Genomic DNA, 26579 nt, shown 5'->3' on the forward strand with positions numbered 1-26579 from the left:
GGCAGGTGGAGTTGAGGGAGGTAGAGGGTTTCTGAGGAACTTTGATAGCGCACTGCAGGACTAGCCAACAGCAAACAACAAACCAGACTATTTAAATGTTTAGCATGCAATCTCATTGGCTGCAGGCCAAACAGCTCATGCCATATGATAATGATGTGATTGCTTGCAGATTGCATGTGAAGGACCCATTAGCCTGCATCATCTAGAGTTTCATGACTAAACTAGATACATGCCATTCAAATGTCTTAGTCCATTGCATTTTTCTTTATAGAATCATTTAATGTTGTTGTAGTTTTCATGACAAATTAAATGAGCATCAGAGAGGGAAAATGGAAAAAAACACATGGCTGTTTAACTGAAAAAATTAACATGATTTTAGAAATGTCCTAGTATTTAGATCACCAGTGTACTTGTTTGATTACTGGTCTAGCAATAGTATTTTATTGTATATCATAATTATTTGTTTTCAATTTTCAGCATCCTAAAACTTACTCAGCCTTTGCAAGTTTAAATTAGCTTTTAAATCACATGTGGACTCAGACTTTTAAATGGCACTGTATATAAATGCATCTATTTAGATGCACAGAGAGATGTTTAGGCGTGTGTGTGTGTTTATGTCTGGGTAAATGGACTGTGTGGTCAGTGTTGTCTTTTCCATTAGCTATTATAAACTCACTCTGAAACATCCAAATTGTCCTGTAATGACATTAACTGGCATAAACACAAATAGACAACTTAATGGGCCATATGCTCTATTGAGAAGACTTTAAAACAGTTCTTGCGCTGATTGAATCTCATCATAAAAACCCATTATGAGGTGTAGTGGGGAGCCATAATAAATAATATTAAGGAAAATTGTGCGTTGTTTTACAGTAGGCTTGTAAATTTCATGCCATTGCCTTTCATTTTATTACTTATTTTATTATAGTTTGAAATTGAGTAGTCTCACAACAAATTGAGTTAATGTTTTATGCATAATTCTGTCTTTATAACGGCACAATCTTCTTTTCAGTTTTGAAGGATATGGTTAAGGATGGCTGATGAGTCTTTTAGGAGATGTGTTGAAGCAGAGGGGAATGCTAATGTAACTTTATAGTGTTGCCATTACATTAGACAGTAAGATAAAAAAACAATTGTTAGGGATATTGTGCCTTTGGTAATATTTTGTCACTTAAATTATGTCTATTAAACCACTCATCCAAAACCATTTAAATGATCAAAACAAATAGAGAATAATAAATACAAATAATACATTTTATAATATCAACCGTTATAGCATGCAAGCTTGTTTCTTACTGAGAACTTTTCCAGCAATTCAAGTCAATTTCAAAGCATGTTGGTTGTTGGATTTTGCGTTTTGGGTGTGACATGGTGTTTTGGGCTCTGCCTGTAGACATACACCAACATCTGCTCTTCTCTGGGTGAAACTGTGCTCATGTTTCCTATTGCTATTTTTACTTATGCAGGCGCACTTCAACTAAAAGAGGAAGCTACTTTCCATGGCATTATGAGAATTTCAAAAAAAGATTTTCATCTTTTTCTTTAGGTTTTCTAAACCGCCGCTGCTGCTGGTGTCTTTGGATGGATTCAGGGCAGGATACATGACAGCATACAGCAGCCTGCTTCCTGTCATCAGCAAACTCAGTATGTTACATTAACTCAAAGTTTGACACTGGCTGTGTTAATATGTCTCTCATAACTGTTAGGAGCATGTACTGAACATTGTGGTAATAACGTTCTTATATTAATCCAATTTTGATTAAAATATCTGCATTTGACTGACAGTCAAATGTCATTAAATAACTGAATTGGTCTATTAAAACCAACAGAAACATGTCTTCACAAAGTCAAGACAGATAAATTGTGATACTGTGGCTGTGGTTAATCTAAACCAATCGAAACTAACAGTGATTCTCAACTCTTTTTTTCCCAAAACAATATTCAATTCCCCATGTAGACTAATAGGTTTCTGCTGGTACATCTGCTGTAATAACTGAGTTTTGTTTTTGTTTTATTGACCAAAACTTGGAGCATCCATAAATCAAATAAGTGATAATAATGAATAAATAATTATAACTAAAAAATATATAAAGTTTCAGAATTCCAGAAATTTTAAGAGCTGAATGTCCTTCAGGGATCTCACTCTTTAACTGTTGAATTTATTTGAATTTTCCAGTTGTTCATGATTTACTAGATAAAAAGATTAAGCATAAGTTTTTTTTTTTAAATATTGTTTACTCACAATTTCTACTTTTCCAGGTCTAGAAAGCACATTTTCTAAATTAAACTACCTCATACAGTATATCCAGATTATCCAAATTTTTTGTCTTATTTTAAATTATTGTCAATTATTATTAAATTATATTCAAGTCATCCTGAAACCCCTTTGGAAGTTTGCTGAGGCCCCCTTGTGGGCCCCAACTTCCTGGTTGACAGTCACTGGTTTATATTAACTAGTACACCAGGTTAAGTGGTTGAGAATGCTGTTTTGTTTCTTCAGAGGACTGTGGAACCTCCACGCCATATATGCGACCTGCTTATCCCACCAAGACCTTCCCAAATCATTACACCATAGTGACAGTAAGTGACAGGTAGAAATTAATCCACAATTTCTCATGAAGAACTACACATATGCATCAAAATGTAATGACAGTTGTTGTTGATTTCTGTAGTAGATAGTTTATATGTTTGATTTTAATCACTTTCTATATACATCAATGAGGGTAAGACTATCAAATTACTAAATTGCTGTTAGTTCCAGTGGTTGCTTACAGACCAGACAAGTTCATTTTCTTTGCTCATCCTTATTTCTAATGAGTGAAATAACGTTTTCATAAAGCACATTTTGCTTGCAGGGTCTTTATCCAGAATCACATGGAATTGTGGACAATAAGATGTATGATGTCACTCGTAATGCCTCTTTCAGTTTGAGAGCTGAAGAGAAATTCAACCCCTCATGGTACCTGGGTGAACCAGTGAGTATATGCACACAAATGAAACAAACAAAACAAAAATCAATATGGACGGATTTAACTCTATGCATAAAGTTAAATGCATACAGTACTGGGTAACTGATTATATGTAATTTAGATTCCAAAAATTAAGTACTTGTAATTAGATTGTAGTCTGATTATGAGCATTTTAAAACATAATGTACAAATTTTTTTTATTGATTACATGATTTATTAATATTCACAAAATGGCAGTAAAATATTCATAATTTATTGTTTCTTATTAATTCTTCTTTTTTTAAAGGGTTAGTTCACCCAAAAATGAAAATTCTGTCATTAATTACTTCCCCTCATGTCGTTCGACACCCGTAAGACCTCCGTTCATCTTCGGAACAGAAATGAAGATATTTTAGTTGAAATCTGATGGCTCTGAAAGGCCTCCATTGGCACAATGCACGGTTCACTCTCAAGACCCTTAAAAGGTACTAAAGACGTCGTTACAAAGTCCATCTCACTACAGTGGTTCTAAAATAACTTTATGAATCGGCGAGAATAGTTTTTGTGCGCAAAAAACCCCAAAATAACGACTTACATAGTGATGACGATTTCAAAACAAGGCATCAACGAAGCATTATGAATCAGCGAGTCGAATCAGCGGTTTGAATCGCCAAATTTCAGCAGTTTGGCGGTTTGACACGCGATCCGAATCATGATTCGGCTCACTGATTCATAACGCTTCGAAGCTTCATGATGCCTTGTTTTGAAATCGTCATCACTATGTAAGTCGTTATTTAGGGTTTTTTTGCGCACAAAAACTATTCTCGCCGATTCATAAAGTTATTTTAGAACCACTGTAGTGAGATGGACTTTGTAACGACGTCTTTAGTACCTTTTAAGGGTCTTGAGAGTGAACCGTGCATTGTGCCAATGGAGGCCTTTCAGAGCCATCAGATTTCAACTAAAATATCTTCATTTCTGTTCCGAAGATGAACGGAGGTCTTACGGGTGTCGAACGACATGAGGGTAAGTAATTAATGACAGAATTTTCATTTTTGGGTGAACTAACCCTTTAAATTGTCCTTTCTAAAACAGCCTATTGCTTATTTTATCCACATAAGTACAGTATACTGGTGTAGCGCAATATATACTATAAAAAATATCAGAACTGCTTGATTGCTTGTATTGTTGCAAAATGCAAACTATATTATCATTATATTATTATTATAAAAAAAAAAAAAGGTTTTGAATAAGTAATAACTGATTTGCTGGGATTTTATTGTTAAATGTGGTCATGATTAATCATGCATCAAAAATATTTATTTGTCCAAAGACAAAAACATTCATACAAAAATGTAATATATATATATATATATATATATATATTATAAAGGCCATACTTAATTAATATATTTTCTTTTGACACAAGCCAAAATGTTACTTAATGTAGGTAAATATAATAATTGTTTGTATTTTTACATTTTAACTTAATTTCACCATGAACAAAAGCTTAATTAGCTATAATATGAAAGTAGAAATAGAAGATTAAACTAAACTAAAAACATTTTGTTACTCAACGTCTAATTTAGTTTAGATACTGTAAATGAAGACCACTTCAAAAGGCCTTTTAAGATTATTGTGATGTATTTTTAAAAGATGCATCATATTTTTTTATGTACAAAAAAGCAAAAATACCATTTTAACAAAAGTGTTAAATAGTATTAATTAGTACACCAGTACACCAAACCCAATGCAAAGTAAGCCATCTAATTTTGGGTACATCACAATTGGGCTTGGACTGTGACCATCATAATTTTGATGAAGCCTCATAAACTTTCTTCAAGCTCTTGAGGTAGAAAAAAATCATCCAAACTGCTTCCTGTATCAGGAAGGATAAGAGGAAAGTCACACCCATCCTCTGTTACCACAATTATCATAATTATCTTTAGGGTTCCCCAAGATAGCTGTTTGAGCGTAATGAAGGGTGGTGGAATGATGTTAAACACACTGCAACCTACTCATGTTTGCAGTCAAACGTGAAGCAAATGGTCAAAAAATACACCCTGGTTGGATGTATTTTGTATCCTGTTTGTTGCTGGCCAGGGCTTCTGAACTTCCTTAAACTTTCTTTTTATTCGTTTTCGTGCTCGACTTTCAGCTACATGCCTTTGTTTTGCCCCGTCCATGGTGCTGAAATGTGTGCAGTGTGAGGGCTTCTAGTAGGAGATACAGAGATTTGCTTGAGAAACGTGGCAGTTGTTGCCATTTGAGACTAAATAATTTAACTAATGGTCTCTTAAATGTGCACTTACATTCAGTGGTAACTGGGTTAGAATCCATCCCATATATTGCCTTGTACGGTAATTACAGAGATGGCTTTGTGGTTTCTGAATGCTTGAATTTTTATTGCTTCTTCATGACCATATGTACTTCACTATAGTAGCTAGGGATGTGTCCTTAGCCTAATCTGAATTGTTGGTTACGTTATGTCAGTACATCATGATATCACTTATTACGTGATTGCAAGGAGAGATGACTGACAGGATGATATCAGAGAATTTGGTGTGCAACAGATCCGGAGTATCACTTACAAATATTTTATCTTGCAAAATGTGTGGTCAGTAGTGCCGCTCTCTATACACAGAGTGCATGTGATTGCGAATTGGAAAGTAAAAGTAAAAAGCGATTATGCATTTCAATACCCCGCATATTGATAGCGGTTCCCTGATGCCCACAAATGATATACAATATATTTACCCAACTATGTAATTGTGAGAACGCAAAAGCATTGAAATATATTTTTTTCCTCTAATTTTTCTCCCCCTACACCATGACCCTTTAGGGGCACCATAGAGTGCATAATTTCCTTTCCAAACATAGATTTGGCTTCGGGCACATCCCTAGTAGCGACCATTTTTAGTTTTTACTTTTCTACTTCCAAAGGAACTGTGAATGAATGAAGCTGTATTTCCATTTCTTTAACCCATGTTTATTATTAAAACTAAAACCATTTTTTAAAAAATGTCATTGAAATAATATAAACATTAACTGAAATAAAATATAAAACACCTTAAAGGTCCCATGGCATGGCATTTTTTTATTATTTTATAATATTTCCTGAGGTGTACTTATATTGTTAGTATGATTTTTACATAAAAAAATGTCATAATTTAGAAATAAAAGGCATTTTTTCTATACTGTTATTACCCCTCTGGCTGAATGTCCTGTTCCCTTTCAGTCGGTCACGTTCGATGTACGTCGGAACTGACAGACGAATTGGGATCTGTTTCCAGAGACCGACCTACTTCGAGTGATTAAAACGAGCCAATGGACATTGGCATGCGGTTCACACATTCCACGCACCGCCCCGCAGCGCGGGTATAAATACGGAAGTGGAATACCGCATCATTGCTTTTTAACTTCGGAGCTGAACGGTTTGCTGTATCAAGCTGTTTCTACGAAGAGTGTTTAGACGAGTCTCGAGGAGGATCTCTTTCTTACCTGGGTGCTGGTGTGACGGCGCGAGTCAGCGAGTGGCCGCTGCAACATACACTTGTTCCTGTGTTGGTTGGCTGGGCGTTTCCGTTCTTTGAGTGCTCACACGCAGGCTTGCAATCGGACTGCTGTGAGCCGCGGCCATCTCCCTGAGTGCTTCAGCACTTCTAAAAGAGCATTTCCTTCTAAAAGAGCAACACGGTTTGACCCTGCGTCTTTTTCAAGATGTCACTCAAACCGTGTGTTTCTGGATGCGGTTGTTTCCTGTCCTCATTTGACGGCCACGATCTCTCTCGCATATAAACATGTGAGATTGCTTTCGTGGGTGATCCATGCTCTCTCAGGAGAGCATGGTCACGTCGGCGCGTTGTTCGTCTCACCTTTCTCGTAAGGGTGCCGTGTGCCGTCTCGCGCCGGCTGATACTCGCCCAGTTTCGGGAGCAGTTGTGCGAACACAGGGACATGGTGCTCAGTCACCTCAGCCCATTGGGACTTCGGGTCAACCGAGAGAAGAGCAAACTCTGCCCCGAACAGAGGATCTCTTATCTCGGTATGGAGCTGGATTCGGTCAGCCGGACAACGCACCTCACTCCAGAGCGCGTCCGGTCAGTGTTGAACTGCTTGAATACGTTCAAAGGCAGGACAGCGGTCCCACTGAAATTCCTTCAGAGGCTCCTGGGGCATATGGCATCTGCAGCCGCGGTAACGCCGCTCGGATTGCTTCATATGAGACCGCTTCAACGCTGGTTGCACGACCGAGTCCCGAGATGGGCGTGGCAGAGCGGTCAGTACCGGGTCTTAGTTACTCCTTACTGTCGCCAAACCTTCAGTCCGTGGTCAGACCCCTCGTTTCTCCGGGCGAACAGGTGTCGAGGCATGCTGTGGTCTTCACGGATGCCTCATCCACGGGCTGGGGGGCCACGTACAACGGGCACGCAGTTTTGGGTCTGTGGACGGGGCCCCAACTGCGTTGGCATATCAATTGCCTAGAGTTACTGGCGGTACGTCTTGCCCTGGCCCGGTTCAAGAAGTCGCTTCGGGGCAAGCACGTACTGGTCCATTCGGACAGCACTGCGGCCGCTGCGTACATCAACCGTCAGGGTGGTCTACGCTCCCATTGCATGCTCCGGCTCGCCCGCCATCTCCTCCTGTGGAGTCAGAAGTTTGTGAGGTCACTTCGTGCCATTCACATCCCAGGTGCGCTGAACCAGACAGCCAACGAGCTCTCTCGCCAGTCGACACCTCCGCAAATGGCGACTCCACCCCCGGAGCATCCAGCTGATATGGGACCACTTCGGAGTTGCACAGGTAGACCTGTTCGCTTCTCCGGACTCAACCCATTGCCAGTGGTACTACTCCCTGACCGGAGGTACCTCAGGCACAGATGCACTGGTGCACAGCTGGCCCCGGGACCTACGCAAATATGCGTTTCCAGTGAGCCTTCTCGCACAGACACTGTGCAAGGTCAGGGAGGACGAGGAGCAGGTCTTGTTAGTTGCGCTCTACTGGCCCAACCGGACCTGGTTCCCAGAACTCACACTCCTCGCGACAGCCCCTCCCTGGCCGATCCCCCTGAGGAAGGACCTGCTTTTTCAGGGGCAGGGCACTCTATGGCACCCGCGTCCAGACCTCTGGAATCTCCATGTCTGGTCCCTGGACGGGACGCAGAGGTTCTAGGTGGCCTACCACAAGCAGTGGTAGACACCATCGCTTCAGCTAGAGCCCCTTCTATGAGGCGCCTCTACTCTCTGAAGTGGAACCTGTTCGTCGGGTGGTGCTCTTCCCACCGGGAAGACCCCCGAAGGTGTTCGATTAACGTTGTGCTTTCCTTCCTGCAGGATGGGCTGGAGCGAAGGCTGTCTCCCTCCACCCTCAAAGTATACGTCGCAGCAATAGTGGCGTATCACGATGCAGTAGACGGTAAATCCTTAGGTAAGCACGACTTAATCGTCAGGTTCCTCAGAGGTGCGAGGAGACTAAATCCTCCTCGTTCTACCTCGTTACCCTCTTGGGACTTAGCCCTGGTGCTCAGAGCACTTCAGGGTCCTCCATTTGAACCTTTGCAGTCTGTTGAGCTAAAAATCCTGTCCGTGAAGACAGTTCTCCTGATTGCATTGGCTTCAATCAAGAGGGTAGGGGACCTGCATGCACTCTCGGTCGAAGAATCGTGCCTAGAATTCGGGCCGGCCAACTCTCACATTGTCCTGAGACCCCGGCCTGGATACGTGCCCAAGGTTCCTACCACTCCCTTACGGGACCAGGTGGTGAGCCTGCAAGCGCTGCCTTCGGAGGAGGCAGACCCAGCCCTAGCTTTTTGTCCCGTCCGCGCTCTTCGTGCTTACGTTGACCGGACTCAGAGCTTCAGATCCACTCAGCAGCTCTTCATCTGTTACGGAGGCCAGCAGAAGGGGAAGGCTGTCTCCAAGCTGAGGTTGGCCCACTGGATAGTGGATGCCATTGTCTTGGCTTACCAGTCCCAAGACATACCTTGCCCGTTCGGGTTGCGAGCACACTCAACAAGGAGTGTTGCTTCTTCCTTGGCGTTGGCTCAAGGCGCCTCGCTGACAGATATATGTGGAGATGCGGGCTGGGCGACACCTAACACGTTCGCTAGATTTTATAGCCTCCGTGTAGAGCCGGTATCTTCACGCATTCTCGCCCCCAGTGGCCAGCAGCGCTAAGTGCCCGTTCTAGTGTCGGCTTGCATACGCCACTCCCGCCCTCTGGGCCGGATACGTGCGTCTATTCTGCTCCAGTTGTGTTCCCCGGAAACGGCTAACCCTGTGAGTTCCTCCATCACCCCTTCGGTGTCAGACGTGGCGGCCGTCTGATGCCAGGCCTGCACCCGTATGCTTGTGGAACGTGTGTAGGCTGGGTTCCATATGTTGCGGTCCCCTCACGGCTACTCCATATGTGTATTTTCCACGGTACCAGCTACCCTACTCGGCTAGCCCCGTGTCTTTCCCTCGACAGAGCTTCCTCTGACGTCTCTGGGTATGTTCTTCCCCCCCCTGGAACCAGGTTGGGTCCACTCCAGAGACTGCCATTTGTTGCACTACCCTGTTAGGTTAGTCTTTATGTGTATTCCACCTCTCCTTCCATTGAAGGACGTGGCTCCGCAGCGTACCATCTCCCGAGATGGGCACGCTTTCCCAGCGTTATCCAATAGTCACACTGAGTGGGTCTTGCAGGAACAGCAGTGACTGTCCTTCCCTGCCCAGAGCCTTGACTCACACTCTAACATAGGAGTGGTCCAGCAAGCTCAGGCAGGACGCTGGAAGGGCCAGTTACATACGTGGTTACATACGTAACCAAGACGTTTCAAGGGGCGTGTCTGCTGTGAGACTTGCTGTTTTGATTGGCTGACATCTTTGCATTTGAAATGAGTGTTAGATTATGTTGCGGAGGGGGCGTGGTTTAGTGGGGCGTGGTTTAGCGAGAGAGAGAGACTGACTGCGCACTCGTGAACCACGGAGAGCTGGAGGAAGTTTTATTGTACTGAGTTGTTGAGAGCGCTGTGCTGTTAACGCAAGCTTATTTGTATTACAGAGTTCTGAATAAACAGTCCCAGTCACGTCGACTCTGTCTTCTTCCACCTTATTCTACGTACTTTGTAACACATGTAATGTATTACATTACAGTAAGAGCTTCGCTGTGCTGCATAACAGCGTCATTCATTATAATGGCAGTTTGGGCAAGTGTGCAGATACACTTGTGAAGTGTGATTGACAGATCGAACATTATGAAGAGTGTTCTTTGATCACTCTGTAGTTGAATCACTTAAAAAATGAATTTGTTTCATGCTACTAACAGAAACGATCGTTTTAGTCACTGGCTTGATTCACTGATGCATTACGCTTAGGGCATCAAGACTAGGGTTGGGAACCGAGAACCGGTTCTTATTCAGAACCGAAACTGATTTTTGAAAAATACCAGAACCGCGCGAAATTCCTAAGTTTCGGTTCCGAAAACGGTTCTGGTGCAATGTGTGTGCGAAGCGCTGGAAGCGTATCCTTTCATAGCGAGTGACAGCCAGTGTTGCCAAGTCCGTGGTTTTCCCGCTTTCCCGTTTTCCAGTGTTGCCGCGGGCTGTGTTTCATGTCCGCGGGTTGAAGCGATTGTGCAATTGTGCGGGTTTTGTTGTGAAAACCTGGCAACTCTGGCTCACCTCATCATGAATATTAATTACGTTGCCTGCCGCTTCCAGGAGTGCAACGCAGTTCAGCACTGAAAGCCCTCGCGCTATACATTTACGGTTTTGCGTCAGATATTTTCTCGTTGACCACCAGCATGGCGAAGAGAAAGTCACAAGTATGGATTCATTTCCAAAGAATGAATGATAATGAAGCAAAATGTGAAAAGTTAATAACATGCAAAGGAGGCTGCACTAGCAATTTGACAAAACATTTGCTACAGCACAGAGTGCCACAGGGCTTATACCAGATTTATAGTGTAAGGCCTATATATATATATATATATATATATATATATATATATATATATATATATATATATATATATATATATATATATATATATATATATATATGTCAACCGTTGAGTCACCATGGTTTAGGTAAGCGTTTAGGCACAATTACCTTTGTAATGCTGAATTGCAATTTATTATTTACAAGTTCACTGAATAACTGAATTACTATTAAATTAATATACAACTAATTAATAAATATAACTAATAAATATAATTTATAACTTGGTTTTATTCAGAGACAGAGAGATAAAATGTAATAAGACAATTTCAGAGGTGTTCATTTGAAAAACAATGTGTTGCAAGAATGGCTTAATTAATACTGTAATATATGTACAGTACAGGACTTTTTTGACATTGCCAACCTGTAAATTAATTTTAGAGCAAGTAATAAACACAAAATGGATTGTTTGAGTTGCGTATTGTGCCTTTTTCCTTTACCACTATTTGTGTAATAATTTTAATGGAACCGGAATCGGAACCGGAATCGTTAGGCGGAACCGGAACCGGAACCGGAAAATAGAAAGAAAGTCTGAGTGAACTTGAATGATTAGCTGCACATCAGAAATCTCTGATCGCAGATCAGGCATGAATGAACACTGTTACTCAGAGTTTGTCGCGGCACTGTCGAGTCCATATTGTAAAGTCTGTTTGTAAAGCCTGTGCTGACATAAAGTGAATCCATTTTCTCCGAATGCTCTGGGCGGGCAAAGCATAGGAAGGGGAGGTAACCTTTCCTGGTATGGCGTCATAACTGGAAAATTCAAGATCAGCTCGCCTGAGCTGTCATTTTCTTAAAGGCAGAGAAAGACAGCCAGAACTCGGTTTACACCCATCAAAAATTCTAGCCACTTGGGTACCATATACAGGCTAGGGGAACTCATATTAATGTTAAAAAACCTCATAAAATGAAATTTTCATGCCATGGGACCTTTAAACTTTATTTTACAGCTAGTTTCCAGGGCAACAATTCTCATTTTAGTTTAGGTTGAAGACGAAATACTAAAATAACTCAAACTAAATAAACAGACTTAAAACTATATAGACATATTTTTAAAAAACAAAATGACTAAAACTTAAAATGAAAATATAACAGTCCTATCTAATTCAAAATATTAACAAAAACTATAATATTTTCACATGTCTAGTCTGTCTCTGTTGTATTTTGTTGCATTTTATTCCTGGTTTCACTTGCCACATGTTCCTTTGTCTGAGTTTCTGTTCAACTGTGTCACCTGTGCCCCTCGTTATTCAGTCGTCTGTGTTTGTATTTAGGTTCCTCCTTGTGCATTCATTCTTTGTCTGGTCTCCGTTATGTGAAGTTCCCGTTATGTGAAGTTCCCGTTATGTGAAGTTCCCGTTATGTGAAGTTCCCATTATGTGAAGTTCCCGTTATGTGAAGTACCCGTTATGTGAAGTACCCGTTATGCCGTTCTGTTATTCCTGTGATGCTATCACTGTCTGTGTTTCCGAACTCACCCTGAGTAAAGGACGTTTGATATACTCCTCTGCCTCTCCTTGTATTCCTGCCTGAGCCAAACCGTAACAAATATCAGTGATATTATGAAAAAAACTTTTAGTTATCTGAGGCTCTCTCTTGTCTCACTTTGCTTGCAGGTGTTTTGTTAGCACTCTCATTCAGTTCTTCCTGTGATTGTTTTTAGGTTTGGCTCACAGCCATGAGAAACAAGCTAAAAACTGCAACTTTCTTCTGGCCTGGATCCGATGTGAAAGTCAATGGAAAATACCCAAGTTTCTGGGAGAAGTATGAGAGGTGGATATTTACAATAACGCATTGTTTCAACACTGTTATTAACTGGGTTTTAGCATTTTAAAACAAAACATTAGCGTTGTGAGGACTGAATATAATTCTCATCAAAAATTAAGAGCAACACTTTATATTGCAGTATATTTAAACCTTTTGAACCCTTTAAAGCAGGTTACACACTATGACTGAATAATTTTGCTGATTTCAATAGAAGATATCAGAGTTTTTAGTAACAGCCATCAAAAGTTAGAAAACAAAGATGATTTAAGTAATGGAGATATTGATTGAACTATTTTGTGTTCTGATCTGAAACACTCCAATAGCAAAGATATTCTGTGTTTTTTTTTTAGGAAAATTCCCTTTGAAAAGAGGATAGCAAAAATATTTGAATGGTTGCATTTACCTGAAGGAGAAAGGTAAGGCTATTTATTTCCATTATCTCTTGGTGATTTTGTTTGATCTGCCTAGACTGTAAAAATCTGCAATTCTTACCATAAAGAGCTATTTCTGCATTATTTTATAACAACAAAACACATTTTTACGGGTTACGTATGTTTTTAGTGATGTAAATAATATTTTTGATGTGAATAAAATCAGTTAATTGTCAGTGTATATACTCTGTTTTAGGCCAGACTTTTACACCTTATACTTCGAAGAGCCTGATTCTGCAGGTCATCGATATGGACCAATGAGTAGCCAGGTACACGGAAGACAAACCACATGTGCAAATAATTTACAAACTTCAATTTCTGTTGAGTTTGGGGGCAAAATGAATTAGGATATGAAACATTAATGGAACACAGTCATTGTTACTTTTTTTGTTGATGAATTGAAATACAGGACAATTTGCAATGATTTATATATCAATGGTTTGCTCTCACGACTGCAAAGAAGAAACATAAAAGCCAGCATTTTATGTTGTTTGGTGTTTTCGCGCTCTTAAATACTGTACATAATCAGTATGGTAGTGCTGGTGAAATGTTTTCATTCAAAATTGTGATTTGTGATTGTGATTTTTGTGTTGCAGGTAATTGAGGCTTTGCTCAATGTTGACAGACTTATTGGGCAGCTCATGGACGGTCTCAAGGAAAGAGAGTTGCACAAATGTGTCAACCTGGTTCTGTTGTCTGACCATGGTAAGTTCTATGATGGTTTATTGTGTTTATCATGCATAAATTGCATTTTGTGTGTGTATGAACAAACAATTACACTGGCTGTATTTGGCGAGCGAATTTAGCCATCTGGTAACACTTTATTTTGACGGTTCCCTTTAGTTATTCTGTGACTATAATGTTGCACCTACATGTCAACTAACTCTCATTAAAGAGTTTCGCACCTGAGGAAAGTTTTTATAGTTTCTATAACTATTGGCGGAAGTACCCATGTTCGCACTGCAGGAACTGAGAACAATTTTAGTTAGGAACAGCTTTTGTTAAACAGCATTTTTAAAGTTAAACAGCATTTAACTTTAAATATTTTTGGTCATATAGGAGTAATGCAAACTGTAAAAGGCCTACTTTCATTTCTGTAAACTCACAATAACAACAAAACGGTGTGCTTTTGTAAAATAATGAAAACAATCAGGATTCGCTTTCTGCCATCTTGGTCTCAGTGAACTGAAACTCAGTGTATACTTGCCTCACAGACATGAGAAAGATTGAAATGTCTACTTTTAAATTAACCAATTCAAGTGGAAAACAATATTCTCAAATTATTAATCCGAATGAAATGTGCATATAGGCGTGTCCACTGTGGAGATGATGAGTCAGCATTGTCGACTTTATCTCTACAGCCGAAAACAGAAAACAATATCAATTTAATTATAAAAATGTTTTAAACAGTCTCCTTGCTGTTTTTTCACACCACATTCATACTCATAAAATTTGACGGCGCACTGTGGCTAGCTTTATGCGTACGCTTGAGCGCTGATTAGGCTATGTATTATGTATAGGCAATTAAAGGCTCATTATTATGATTCATGGCTTATTAATAAAAATGTGCAATTAGTCGAATAATGGCTTAAATGAAGGATTACTAGTCGACTAGAAAAAGCTTAAGTTGAGGGCAGCCCTACAGTTTACATATACTTACTCCATGAAATAACGTACAGAAAGGTGAGGTTAATGTACTTATTTTTTGATGTAATTACATAGTAGTTAAATCCTCTTAATATAAAGTATGACCAAGATTTCAATCTGTATTGTATAAAGCACTATATAAATAAAGGTCACTTGACTTAAATAACGTTGCTGTCGGTCGGCTTATGTCACTTTTGAGTTCCTACTGACGTTGCCAATGCAACCAGGAAAATGGCCCAAGGGGAAATTTAGTTCTCTGGGAACCGACCTGCTGGCTAATTCCTATAACAGAGTTCTTATAACTACCCGGTGCAAAAGCATCTTTAGTAGAGTATTAGACTGTCTGCTTAATATCTGCTAACTCTTTATGTTGATGCTCCAACAGACATTCTACTGAGTATAAGTAACTTTGCAAGTACATCAACTTATTCTACTAACCCGAACCCTAACAACTAACCCTAACATAACAGTCTACCAATACTCTAATGAGAGTTAAGTTATATGTACAGTAGGTGCAACATTGTCTAAAGAGGACCAACAAAATAAACTCTAACCAGCCATCTTCAGTTTAGCTGGCTAATAAACAGTAATTGTCATCATATAAACATAATTACAATGCCTAGAAATCTGTGGAGTTACAGATATCAGTCAACAAAGCAATAGCAACACTAGCAAATTGTTTTTGTGTCGAGACATGACAACTTACTTAGCGAAGCTTCCTGAGCTTCAGACACAGATGACATGCTCTCTGGCCAAAGGCTGCAGCCCTGAAACGCCCCAAACACAGCAATAGAAAAAAAAGAAGAAAAAAAATACAGGCAGACACGAACGCTAAATGGGGGGAATCCTGCATAGTGCAACTTTTAACGTCAACATGAGAGCATATTAATTGGTACATGTAATGGCAGGAGCTATAGGGTACAATCGAGTAAAAGGCCCCTTTTAAGGAAAGTATTTTATAAAAACTGATTTTTTTATCTAATATATTTTATTTTTTCACTTATACTAAATGTAACGGTCAATCAGACATTAGTAAATATTTATTACGCTTATATATTCCCAGTGAAAACTATTGCAGTCAATCATAACACTGAAGTATTACTAACGGTTTAATGAAGTAACTTCCATTAAACTGTAAACAGTCAGCGAAAGGTTCTATGAACATAATAATAAGCATTTTCAAAAACTGGGAATAATGCGATGACATTTAATCTACTCACCCTTCAACCATTAAACATTAAAATGACATTTAAAAGTGTAAATCATTAACAAATTACAACAGACCACGAAGAACCCCAAAATCTTGATTTATTTCCACAGCAATATTACAGACTTGTTACAATTCACTGTAGTAATTTATGTCTGTATTAATGTAACATACGTTGCCTTAATCAAAAATATTAATTAACTGGAACATTGAGTGAGAATATAAGTGATTTCCGTCATTTTGATTGACAATAAATATTGTATTTAACCTGCTTTAGAAACATTCCAGTAAACACTGCTAACAGGAGACAATTCAATTTTAAAGAATCTGCATGAAAACAAACCTGGAAAGAGACGTGAGGATTTGGGAGAAAAACAAGAAATTCCTAGTGCATTCCAGTGAATTATTCATGGGATATATAGCATAATACGTCGGGAGAGTAGACCACAAATGCGAAGTAGCCTATTATGTTGTCTTTTTTCATACTGTTACAGTGGAATACAAAGGGGAAACAAATAAAATAATCAGGTGGAAAAGAATGCAGCGACTGAAGAGCTCTTGCCATAGATATTCTTATCACATTAAAATATCAAGCGTTGCGTTATTCTCCTGACGTCTGAATATAGAGCATGAAGGACATTTTACAGCTCATTATTTGTAGCACAACACTTTTTTTTTTAGGCTACGTCTTCATTAATACGGATCAATTTCGGATGTACTAAAAAAACTAAAACTGAAAAACTAATACAACCTATATACATGCAGACATTAAAAAAAAAAACAATAATAATAATGAAAATGACAATACACAAAACAAAATGATTAAAATCTTAACTAAAATTAAATTGCAAACAGAAAAAGATAAAGCCAATTCAAAATATGATTAAAAATTATAATAGTATCTCGATGCTCAAATATCACTGGTTCCCACTTAACTGGGTGGGCACAGAAGTTCATCAGCAGTGACATCTGTTTGACGTGTGTCTTTTATTTGTAATTGGGGCAAATTAAAGGCATGTGGGATTGCACATGTGTCCCCTGCCCTTGAAGTGCGCCATGAGGCTTGTAGGCATGCTAATTTTGACTCTTGGGTTTTTAAATGTATGTGCTGCTCTGCCTTTGTGGTTGGAATGATTGTGAATGCAAATTGAGCTTTTATGTGTTGATGTGCTGCACTTCAGTTGCATCACTGATGTTTAATTAGTACTCGCTCAAGAATATAATGAGAGGAGTGGAGGTTTTGCTGTAAGCCTTGGCTGTCAGTGAATTATTTGACACTTCAGTGACAGAGAAAACATTTTGAATGTTATAATACTACAGTGAACACATCAAGTTGGGTTTAATGTTTTAAATCAATAGTTCTCCTAAAAATGTACTCGCTTCATTTACTCATACTTTTTCTGTGAAAGAATTCATACATGTTTGCCTTGAAATGGGGGTGAAAAAATCATGAATTCATGACCAATAAAATTAAGTTCATTTTGAATGCTTCTGTCCTGCTCTGTGTCTATAAAACATGCAGGGATGGAGGAGGCGTCATGTAAGAAAGCTGCGTACGTCTCCGATTATCTGGATAACACTGATGACATCACTGTCATCCAGGGCCCTGCGGGGAGAGTCCGGCCCAGACGTTTGCCTGATGAGTTCTTCTCCTGTAAGCAGAAAGATTACACATCCTTGCTTTTTGAGTGTTTCTTCAACTATAGACTTTGTTGCAGCAATTTATTTGATTACTTTTTAATTATATCTTGCAGGTTCACAGCATAAATGTCACATTATAACTTTAAAATGTTTATTTTTTGCTAGTTTTTACATGCCACATGCAGACTTAATTTTTTATACACTTCATATAAAACATCCAAATCGTCATATAAAATATTGATTACAGTGTTATATAATCACACATAACTTATATAATATATATTATTATAGTTTTTATATAAAATAATTCTTAATTTTTACACAATTTGCAACTGACCCTCAGTTGTGGTGTAATTTCCACCGCAACCAACAATGTTTTCCCTAATAAAGTTTTATGAAAAGTTAGAGTTGTTTACCAAGAAGACAATAGTGTCAGTGAAGAACATGAAATTAAATACCCGTATGTCAAAAAAATATTTACAAATCTATGTACACTGTCAAATATTTAGGGCCAGGAAGATTCTTTTGTTGAGAGATATAAAAATAAAAAAAAATCCACAAGAATGTATTAAATTGAAAATGAATCAACTTTTACATTGTTAAATATAAATACAAATTTCAAATGAACACTGTTCTTTTGAACTTTCTTTTAATTAAAGAATCCTGGAAAAGATTATATCACATTTTCCACAGTTATTTAGCATCTGTTTTCAAAATTGATAATAATAAGAAATGTTTCTAAAGCCGTAAGTCAGCATATTAGAAGGATTTCATTAATGATCATGTGACACTGAATACTGGTGGAATGATGATGAAAATTCAGATTTGCATCACAAGAGTAAATTACATTTTAAAATGTATTCAAATATAAAACAGTTATTTTAATGCTGTAATAAGATTTTACAATATTTTTAATAAAATAAAAAAGGCTTGGTGAGCATAAGAGACATCTTACTGACCCAAAATAAACGGTAGTGTAAATATCATGAGAGAGTGTGAAAAACGGGCCTAAAGTGCACATAGTTGAAGAAACACTCAATTATAAAAAGTATTCTGTCCATTAAATGCAAGTCAAACCATCCATCTCTTCTCTTTCCCTGTATTCATCTGGCAGTTGATTATGAAGGTCTGGTGAAGAACCTTTCGGTATGACCCTGTCACAGCATCCCCACACCTCATTTATAAACCACATCTTCTGCTTAATCATGCTGAATTTCTTTCTTTCTGTTTGAAGTGCAGAAAACCTGATCAGCCGATGAGACCGTATCTGAAGGAGCACCTCCCCAAACGCCTTCACTTCGCAAATAGCATCCGTATCGAGAGAGCACATCTCTACATGCAGCCACAGTGGCAAGCAGCACTGTGAGTTTGACACTTGTCAAATCAAAACGAGTGCTAGAATGAAGGAAATCTATATCCTCAAAGTATTATTGAATTTGTAAAACTGTGTTTATCCTTTTGAAGTTTTTGATCAATGTGAAAACCATTCCGTTTTGAAATGGTAACTAGAATCTGACTGAAGGCATTTGAAGATTTGGTTACACTTTATTTCGATAGGCCACTTTAGACATTCTACTAACTCTCATTAGAGTGTTAGTAGACGGTTAGGTGTTAGGGTTTGGGTTCGTTGAATAAGTTGACATGTAGTTGGAAAGGGTAACACTTTACAGTAAGGTTCATTAGTTAACTACATTAGTTAACATGAACTAATAATGAACTGCACTTATAAAGCATTAATTTATCTTTGTTAATGTTAACTTCGACATTTACTAATGCATTATTAAAATCTTTTTAACATTAGTTAATGCACTGTGAACTAACATGAACAAATCATGAACAGCTGGATTTTTTTTATTAACTAACGTTAAAAAAGATTAACTAATGCTGAATAGACGTGTTGTTCATGGTTAGTTCATGTTAACTAATGCATTAACTAATGTTAACTAATACAACCCTATTGTAAAGTGTTACCTTGGAAAGTTACTTATATTCATTAATGTTAGTTAAAAAATGTTAGCAGATATTATGGATCTCTCTACCTGTCACGCTAATATAAAACTCTCCTGATATTAGAGTAACACTTACAGACAAAAAAAAGGCATATTTTGTTACCTTTTGGAGCTTGGAAGGGTTCAGTTTGAGCAGATGTTTTATACCATCATTACTCTCCTAGTCAGAGCTCATTTCCCAGTACATTCATCATCTGGCTCTTATTCGCGATCTCAAACAAATTCTCAAAACGATCATTTCAAAATCAATATTTTGATCAGTGACAGGTTCTTCACCAGATCCACCATCAAGTGACAGTGACACTAATATCTGATAGCGTTCAGTACTTGCTCTGCAGTAAATCACTGAGCCATTTCAAGTTTTCCTGATTGAAACTTCCTATTCTTTTGTTTTCTGCCAGTAGTAACTGTGCGTGAAACGTCACTTCATCATTGTGATAGTGAATTATGTCCCGATTAAGGGTTAAGTAGTCTACTAATACACTGATGATTGGTAATTGACATGTAGTTGCAAACTAAGTAGAAGTGGACCATCGAAATAAAGTGTTACTGAAGATTTGTTTTAATGTATCAGCACTCAAGCTTGCATGTACTCAGTATTTTTCTTCCCCACCTTGGTCAACAGCAAACCGAGTGAAATTAAATACTGCAGTGGTGGCTTCCATGGTTCAGATAATGTCTTCAAGAACATGCAGGTTGGTTCTTAAAATACTGCCATATTCAAAACACTTTTATTACACAGGTAAATAAATAAAACAAATTGCAAGCACAGTCATCTTGATATTGATGTTTTTAGCAGATGTTACCAATAGATTTTCTGGACCTATTGTGTTGAAATGTGCAGTTAAAAAGCCTTCATTCCCAAAACATGATTTAAAATGTACTGTAAAGTAAAACTTACGAAGTAATAACTTTTTAGAAGTGCACTTAAGTGTGTAAAAGGGTTAGTTCACCCAAAAATGAAAAACTCTTGCGTCTATCCAAACCCGTAAGCCTTTCGTTCAACTTTGGAACACAAATTAAGATCTTTTTAATGAAATCTGAGAGCTTTCTGTCCCTCCATTGACAGCTATGCAACTTCCACTTTGACGCTTCCAAAAGTTCATAAAACAAATCCATTTCTGAAGAGACTCGATCGCTTTATATGATGAACAGATTTAATTTAGTATTTTATTCACATAAACATTGATCAGCAAGCATAAAAAGATGCTCAACCGAACCAAACTTGACGAGAACAAACCTCATTGGTTCTTGCGGAAGCTCAAACATGCTGCGTTACACACAAGAATGAACCTCATTGGTTATCACACGTCAAGCGAACATGTTTGAGCTTCCGTTTATTATAACTGATGTGTGAGTTGATGAATGTTTATATGTGAATAAAAGCCTAATTTCAATCTGTTCATCATATAAAGTGATCATATCATTCAACATTGTTGGGCTAAAGCACTAAACACAGTTTTCTGCAATCTCTTTATGATATTTTTGAAAGTGTGCTCTCATTAAGTATATTTAAGTTGTCTTTTATTTTATAATAATATTATATTATCTGCAAGTACACTTTTTAATTACACTTTACACTTTTAAGATTTGATGCTCACATTCAATACACTTAAGCACACTTTTTTTCCCTTAAGGGGAGCTAGCTAGGCTTTTATTATTTTATTATTATTATTATTATTATTTTATTATTAAGCTTTTATGTTAGAAATGAAGATCATATTTTTTAAAAAACTGTTACAGTAATTGGTAATTGGTTATTACTTCTTTATCTCAGTGCCCTGTAATTGTTTTTCATTATTTATTTATTTATTTTAAGAAAATGGTTGACAGAGTAAGTTCTCTGTTACTACTTATGGCTGCTTCAGCGTTTTCTTCTCTTTTAGCTTCCACACCATCAACATAAACCCTCATCCCCAAAATTAAGCATTATCCCCTAAATCCAGAGTAAATATTGCTTAAATCTGTCATAATGCCAATAAACATTTCTATTTTCAGTTTCCGCTTGAGGCTCTATTCAAATGCTTCTGTGCTGGAATGTAATGAGGTTTAGGAGACCAAGTACTTAGATGAGGATTATACTGAATTCATATTACAGGATCTGGGTAAATTCCCATGAAGGGGATTATGATACCCTGGGTCTTCCCAAAAAAATCTGAGAAAAATCCAGACATGCCCTTTAAATGAACTCTTGTCCATTGAGAATAACTGTCTTGTGCTAGATTCACACTTATTAGTTCCTTCAAACTAGAAGGTGTTCAGATTGCAGTTTTAAACACACACTCAAGCCACACTTTGGACCTTTGTCAGAGTCTTGTTTATGTCTGTGACGTGGGCGTACTTCTAGCCATCTGTGCCCCCAGTCTATGTGGTTGTCTAGGAATGTCTAATGCAGCTGGAAGGGCTTACAAAAACATCTTACAGGAACTCTTAAGAGGCAATGATCTAACTGGTTGAGGTAAATTGCACAAACTAGTCACAAACACAGGGATGTTTTTTTCCAACAAGAGCTTTACTTTAGGCCATTTTAGTGAAAGTGAAATCTCCTGTTAGGCGGAATGAAGATCATTTTCATCTTTGTTACTCTGTGTCAAGGAAATGAGATCAGTCTAGTTTCCACAACTCAAATGTTCCTTGTTTCAGCCAGAGGCGAGTGGAATGTGTGTCTCTCTGTGACTGCAAATCAAAATAAGTGCATTATTTTTAACTGTGGTCTGTGTTTTTGGAGCTATTGTGGGTGTTTTGTTGACACATCCAGGGGCCCCAAATAGTACTTGGAAACTAAAGCCACCCTCTAATTTTCATTGCCTTAGATAACAAAATGTAAGTGGCATCTGCAAACAAATAATATTTCTCTGAAACAACTACTTTAATAATTACTAGATAAGTTAGATAAAGACAAACTTTGTTTTAAAATCTTAAAGTATGGATGGATGGATGAGATATAGATAGATAGATAGATAGATAGATAGATAGATAGATAGATAGATAGATAGATAGATAGATAGATAGATAGATAGATAGATAGATAGATAGATAGATAGATAGATAGATAGATAGATAGATAGATAGATAGATAGATAGATAGATAGATAGATAGATAGATAGATAGATAGATAGATAGATAGATAGATAGATAGATAGATATGCAAATGCCAAGTGTAAACTAAGTTTTTGTTTTTAAGTGTGATTTAATTAACTAAATGTTACTGTTTGCAGGCCATTTTTATCGGGTATGGACCAGGAATTCATTATAAGACGACTGTTGCTCCCTTCGAGAACATTGAAGTCTACAACCTCCTATGCGGTAAGTTCTGTTTTCTGTTTGGTATCATGAACTTATGAAGGATGTTTATCAGATATTCCAGTCTTATGGTTCATAGAGAGGTGAAGGTTGTTGCTGCTGTTCCTCAAGCTTCATCCTGGAGTTAGCCCCTGCAGTAGATGCTGTAACCTACAACATAAAGGGGGAAAGGGCAGTTTTGACAACTATCTGACCAAAACCTTTTTTTGGCAAGCAACATATAAATCACTGCCTTTGATATCCCAGCTCAGGATAGCCACTAGTAAAGTTCTTGGACAGTTGTACAGTTATATGGTGTGCTAATTGGCCTTGTGAAAAAGTGCACTTTAGCATACTTTTAAAAAGAATCATTTTTATATATAATATAAAACAATATACTAAATACTTTGGACACTTAATTACATGTTAATTACAATGAAATAAATTTATTATAGTTTAAATGTATAATAAATGCAATTAGCTGTTTTTGATCTACTTAAGTAGGACTTAAGTACACTTTGTTGTGTAATTTGATAATTTATATTGTCTTTGACATAATGTTTAAAGTGTAAACTAAAATAATATTCAGTATCATTTATATTGAAACTTTTGTATCATGTATTTAAATATATTTATTACACTTTCATAATAATGTGAAGTTGCAATTTAGTACATTTAAAATGTGCATTACTTTAAATGTATTACCAAACAACATAATACAGTTAAAACATTTACTTTACAGGTGCTTTAGTGTGTTAGTCAGCACATCAAAATACATAAGTGTCTTTACTGTATTCCTTTAATTTGGCATTTTTACAAAGTGTACTTTAAAAGTCTACTTAAAGGGTTAGTTCACCCAAAAATGAAATTTCTCTCATTAATTACTCACCCTCATGTCGTTCCAAACCCGTAAACCTTCATTCAGAACACAAATAAAGATAATTTTGATGAAATCCGAGAGCTCTCTGACCCCTCCATAGACAGCTATTTAATTAACACTTTCAAGTCATTACATTTAGGCCCTACAGGAAAAATATATGACAATACCATATTAGTGCATGTATTCAGAAGACTGAATGTGTCAGACAATTTCTTCTCATCTGTGTCAGTCTTCTACGCAGCGTACATTGGCCAGCTCCTGCATCAGCATCACACGCATGTGTCATGGTGCTCACGTGAACAGCTTCGGCCAATGGTAAGCCAGCATTCTGGTGTAGCTCTGACGTAACGCAGAAGCGCTGGACTGTATTTACTACGTCAACAGTGTAGGAGAATGACACAGTCGTGACGAAATTGTTGAATAAAGTCGTTATTTTTGTTTGTTTTTGCGCACAAAAAGTATTCTCAACACTTCATAAAGTTAAAGTGGAATCCCTGTTGTCACATGGACTATTTTACCGATGTCTTTACTACCTTTCTGGGCCTTGAAAGTGTTAATTAAATTGCTGTCTATAGAGGGGTCAGAGAGCTGACAAAAATATCTTAATTTGTGTTCTGAAGATGAGTGAAGGTCTTATGGGTTTGGAACAACATGAGGGTGAGTAATTAATGACAGAATTTTCATTTATGGGTGAACAAACCCTTTAAGCGACTTTTAAGATTTGAAGTATACCACATGTGCACATTCAATAAAATCAATCACACTTCTTTTTCACAAGGGTGAGTAACTGCTGTTAGGAATGTTGTACTTGTCCAAGCTAATGCTAAAATATGCTGCTTACTGCAGTTTGTATTGTGTATGATTCCTTCTATTCATCTTTGATTTGGAACAAAGAATGTGGGATTAAGAGATTAAATTATGATGATTTCAGTATAGTCAGTCACACACACAGTCTTTATCAGGTATAAAAGGTACATACTAATCAACTGGCCAGGACTTGCATAGTAATGTTTATACTCGTATTGGTTTAAATCCAAAAGAAGCCTTGTGGAAAATTGTGCAGAACAATAAGACTCGACAGTCTCCGTCATTCACAATAACTGCCAAGGATTTAATGACCCACATCGAAACAAAGTGGCCATCATTGGCAAATTATTCTCTGACACAACATTTGGGAAGCAACTAAAAGTTAGTGACGCTACTAACTTGGCAACACAAAAATTCTAAATTGCTATTTTCACATTGAATTGTGCCCACAGCTTTACAGCCAAGTAACTAAGGTCATAATTAAACTCACTCGCCTACAATATCCACTTTCTCCTGTACGAAGCAAGTCATTTTCTTTTTCAGTGAGTCACTTTGTTAAATGAACCCATTCAAAACTGATTCACCAGTTTTGCTTGAGTCTCTCTCCAACATTTACAAGAGCATTATTGCAAGTGTGACATTCATTTTATATGACAGTTCAATAAACAAGACATTTTAGTTATTTTACTAGCTGTCTATTTACTATGGAGCCCCTAAAAGGACATCAGGGGCTCTATAATTTCATAAACAAAATGTACAAAATAATGTAATATTTTGCTTAATGTTTTTTAGTTAAAAATATGATGATGCCTTTTTAATTGTTTAGTGGAAATTCTGTGAAAATCCAAAGTCGCAATGAAACAGAAGTAACGACAGTATTGTGATGTACTGAGAGAAATGGATTATCAAAATAATAATAAATAAATAAATAAATGTTGGGTGGGACAGTTTAAATGATTGAGTGATGACATTCTGATTAAAAAGGTAAAGGGTCAGTTTTTATTTAATGAAACTTATGCATGGATGAATATTTCATAGTGAGATTAATAACATGCATTTAGAAAATACTGTAAACAGGGTGAATTTTCATTTCCTGCCAACTTTAATACTGTCACCCTGTCTGGGGTCCTCGTTGCTTCTGTGCCAGATAAATACTGCTCTGATCTCATCTTATTGTTATGTTTCAAAAGATTCTAGTTAGGTGTAGCCAAGTACTTTTTAGTGTAGATTTGCTGTTGATGAACTACTTTAAATTATGACCGGCTTGTAACTTAACAGGCTGCAGTTTCAAAGCTTCCCCAACACTGTTACATAATGTCTGGTTTTATCACCCACTCTGCTTCTCTATTCGCTCTAGTTACACTATATGCAAGCATCCTGAAAAGGTATTTGAGGCCACAAATAGTATCTGTCACCAGGATGTTACCGTGTTGCCAACTGTCACATATTTGGGCATAGGACGCAGGCTTTCAGGCTCTGCCTCACACTGCCTAACTAAATATCATGCCAAATAGCAAGACAATGCAAAATAAAATAGCATGACCCAGTTTGTCTTTAACTTAAAAGTGACTTCGAAGAGTTTAATTTGGGCTGCTTGGATGCTAACAGACTTCAGACTTCAGAATCAAGAGATGTTTTCCCAACCAATGCAACTCGCATTACAATTATGCACATATTACCATTTTATGTATAACCAGACCAAACTACAGGTACTTCAAAATGTGCCTACATTCATGTCATAACAGAGCGAGATAAATAAGCACTAATAAGCAATAATTTAGACTCAAATCATAAAATTTACTCAAGAAATTATATTTTTATTACAGTAACTATAACAGTATCTTTAAAAAGTCTGTATTCAGAAGTGTGAACATTCTACCATTGACCTGTTTATACTTAGATTGTGCCTTTGTTTCTCCATATTACCGATAATTTATTAGTTTTAAACTCTTTCTGCTTTAAAGCTTTGTATAACCT

At 37.5% G+C, this 26579-nt stretch overlaps 1 protein-coding gene across 1 annotated transcript in view; it reads left to right on the forward strand.

Moving 5' to 3' along the window:
• The window catches only part of enpp1 (ectonucleotide pyrophosphatase/phosphodiesterase 1), a 66896-nt gene that overhangs the window by 19258 nt on the left and 21059 nt on the right, over nucleotides 1-26579 (forward strand). The window contains exons 6-17 of the mRNA XM_079831416.1: nucleotides 1547-1644; nucleotides 2501-2580; nucleotides 2856-2975; nucleotides 12594-12703; nucleotides 13048-13113; nucleotides 13325-13397; nucleotides 13725-13833; nucleotides 17505-17636; nucleotides 18738-18769; nucleotides 18858-18985; nucleotides 20258-20327; nucleotides 22852-22939. Of these exons, the coding sequence (XP_079687542.1) occupies nucleotides 1547-1644; nucleotides 2501-2580; nucleotides 2856-2975; nucleotides 12594-12703; nucleotides 13048-13113; nucleotides 13325-13397; nucleotides 13725-13833; nucleotides 17505-17636; nucleotides 18738-18769; nucleotides 18858-18985; nucleotides 20258-20327; nucleotides 22852-22939 (1106 nt within the window). The remainder of the gene's footprint in view (nucleotides 1-1546; nucleotides 1645-2500; nucleotides 2581-2855; nucleotides 2976-12593; nucleotides 12704-13047; nucleotides 13114-13324; nucleotides 13398-13724; nucleotides 13834-17504; nucleotides 17637-18737; nucleotides 18770-18857; nucleotides 18986-20257; nucleotides 20328-22851; nucleotides 22940-26579) is intronic.

This window comes from Gobio gobio (genome assembly GCF_949357685.1).
Source record: "Gobio gobio genome assembly, chromosome: 12".
Lineage (NCBI taxonomy): Eukaryota > Metazoa > Chordata > Actinopteri > Cypriniformes > Gobionidae > Gobio > Gobio gobio.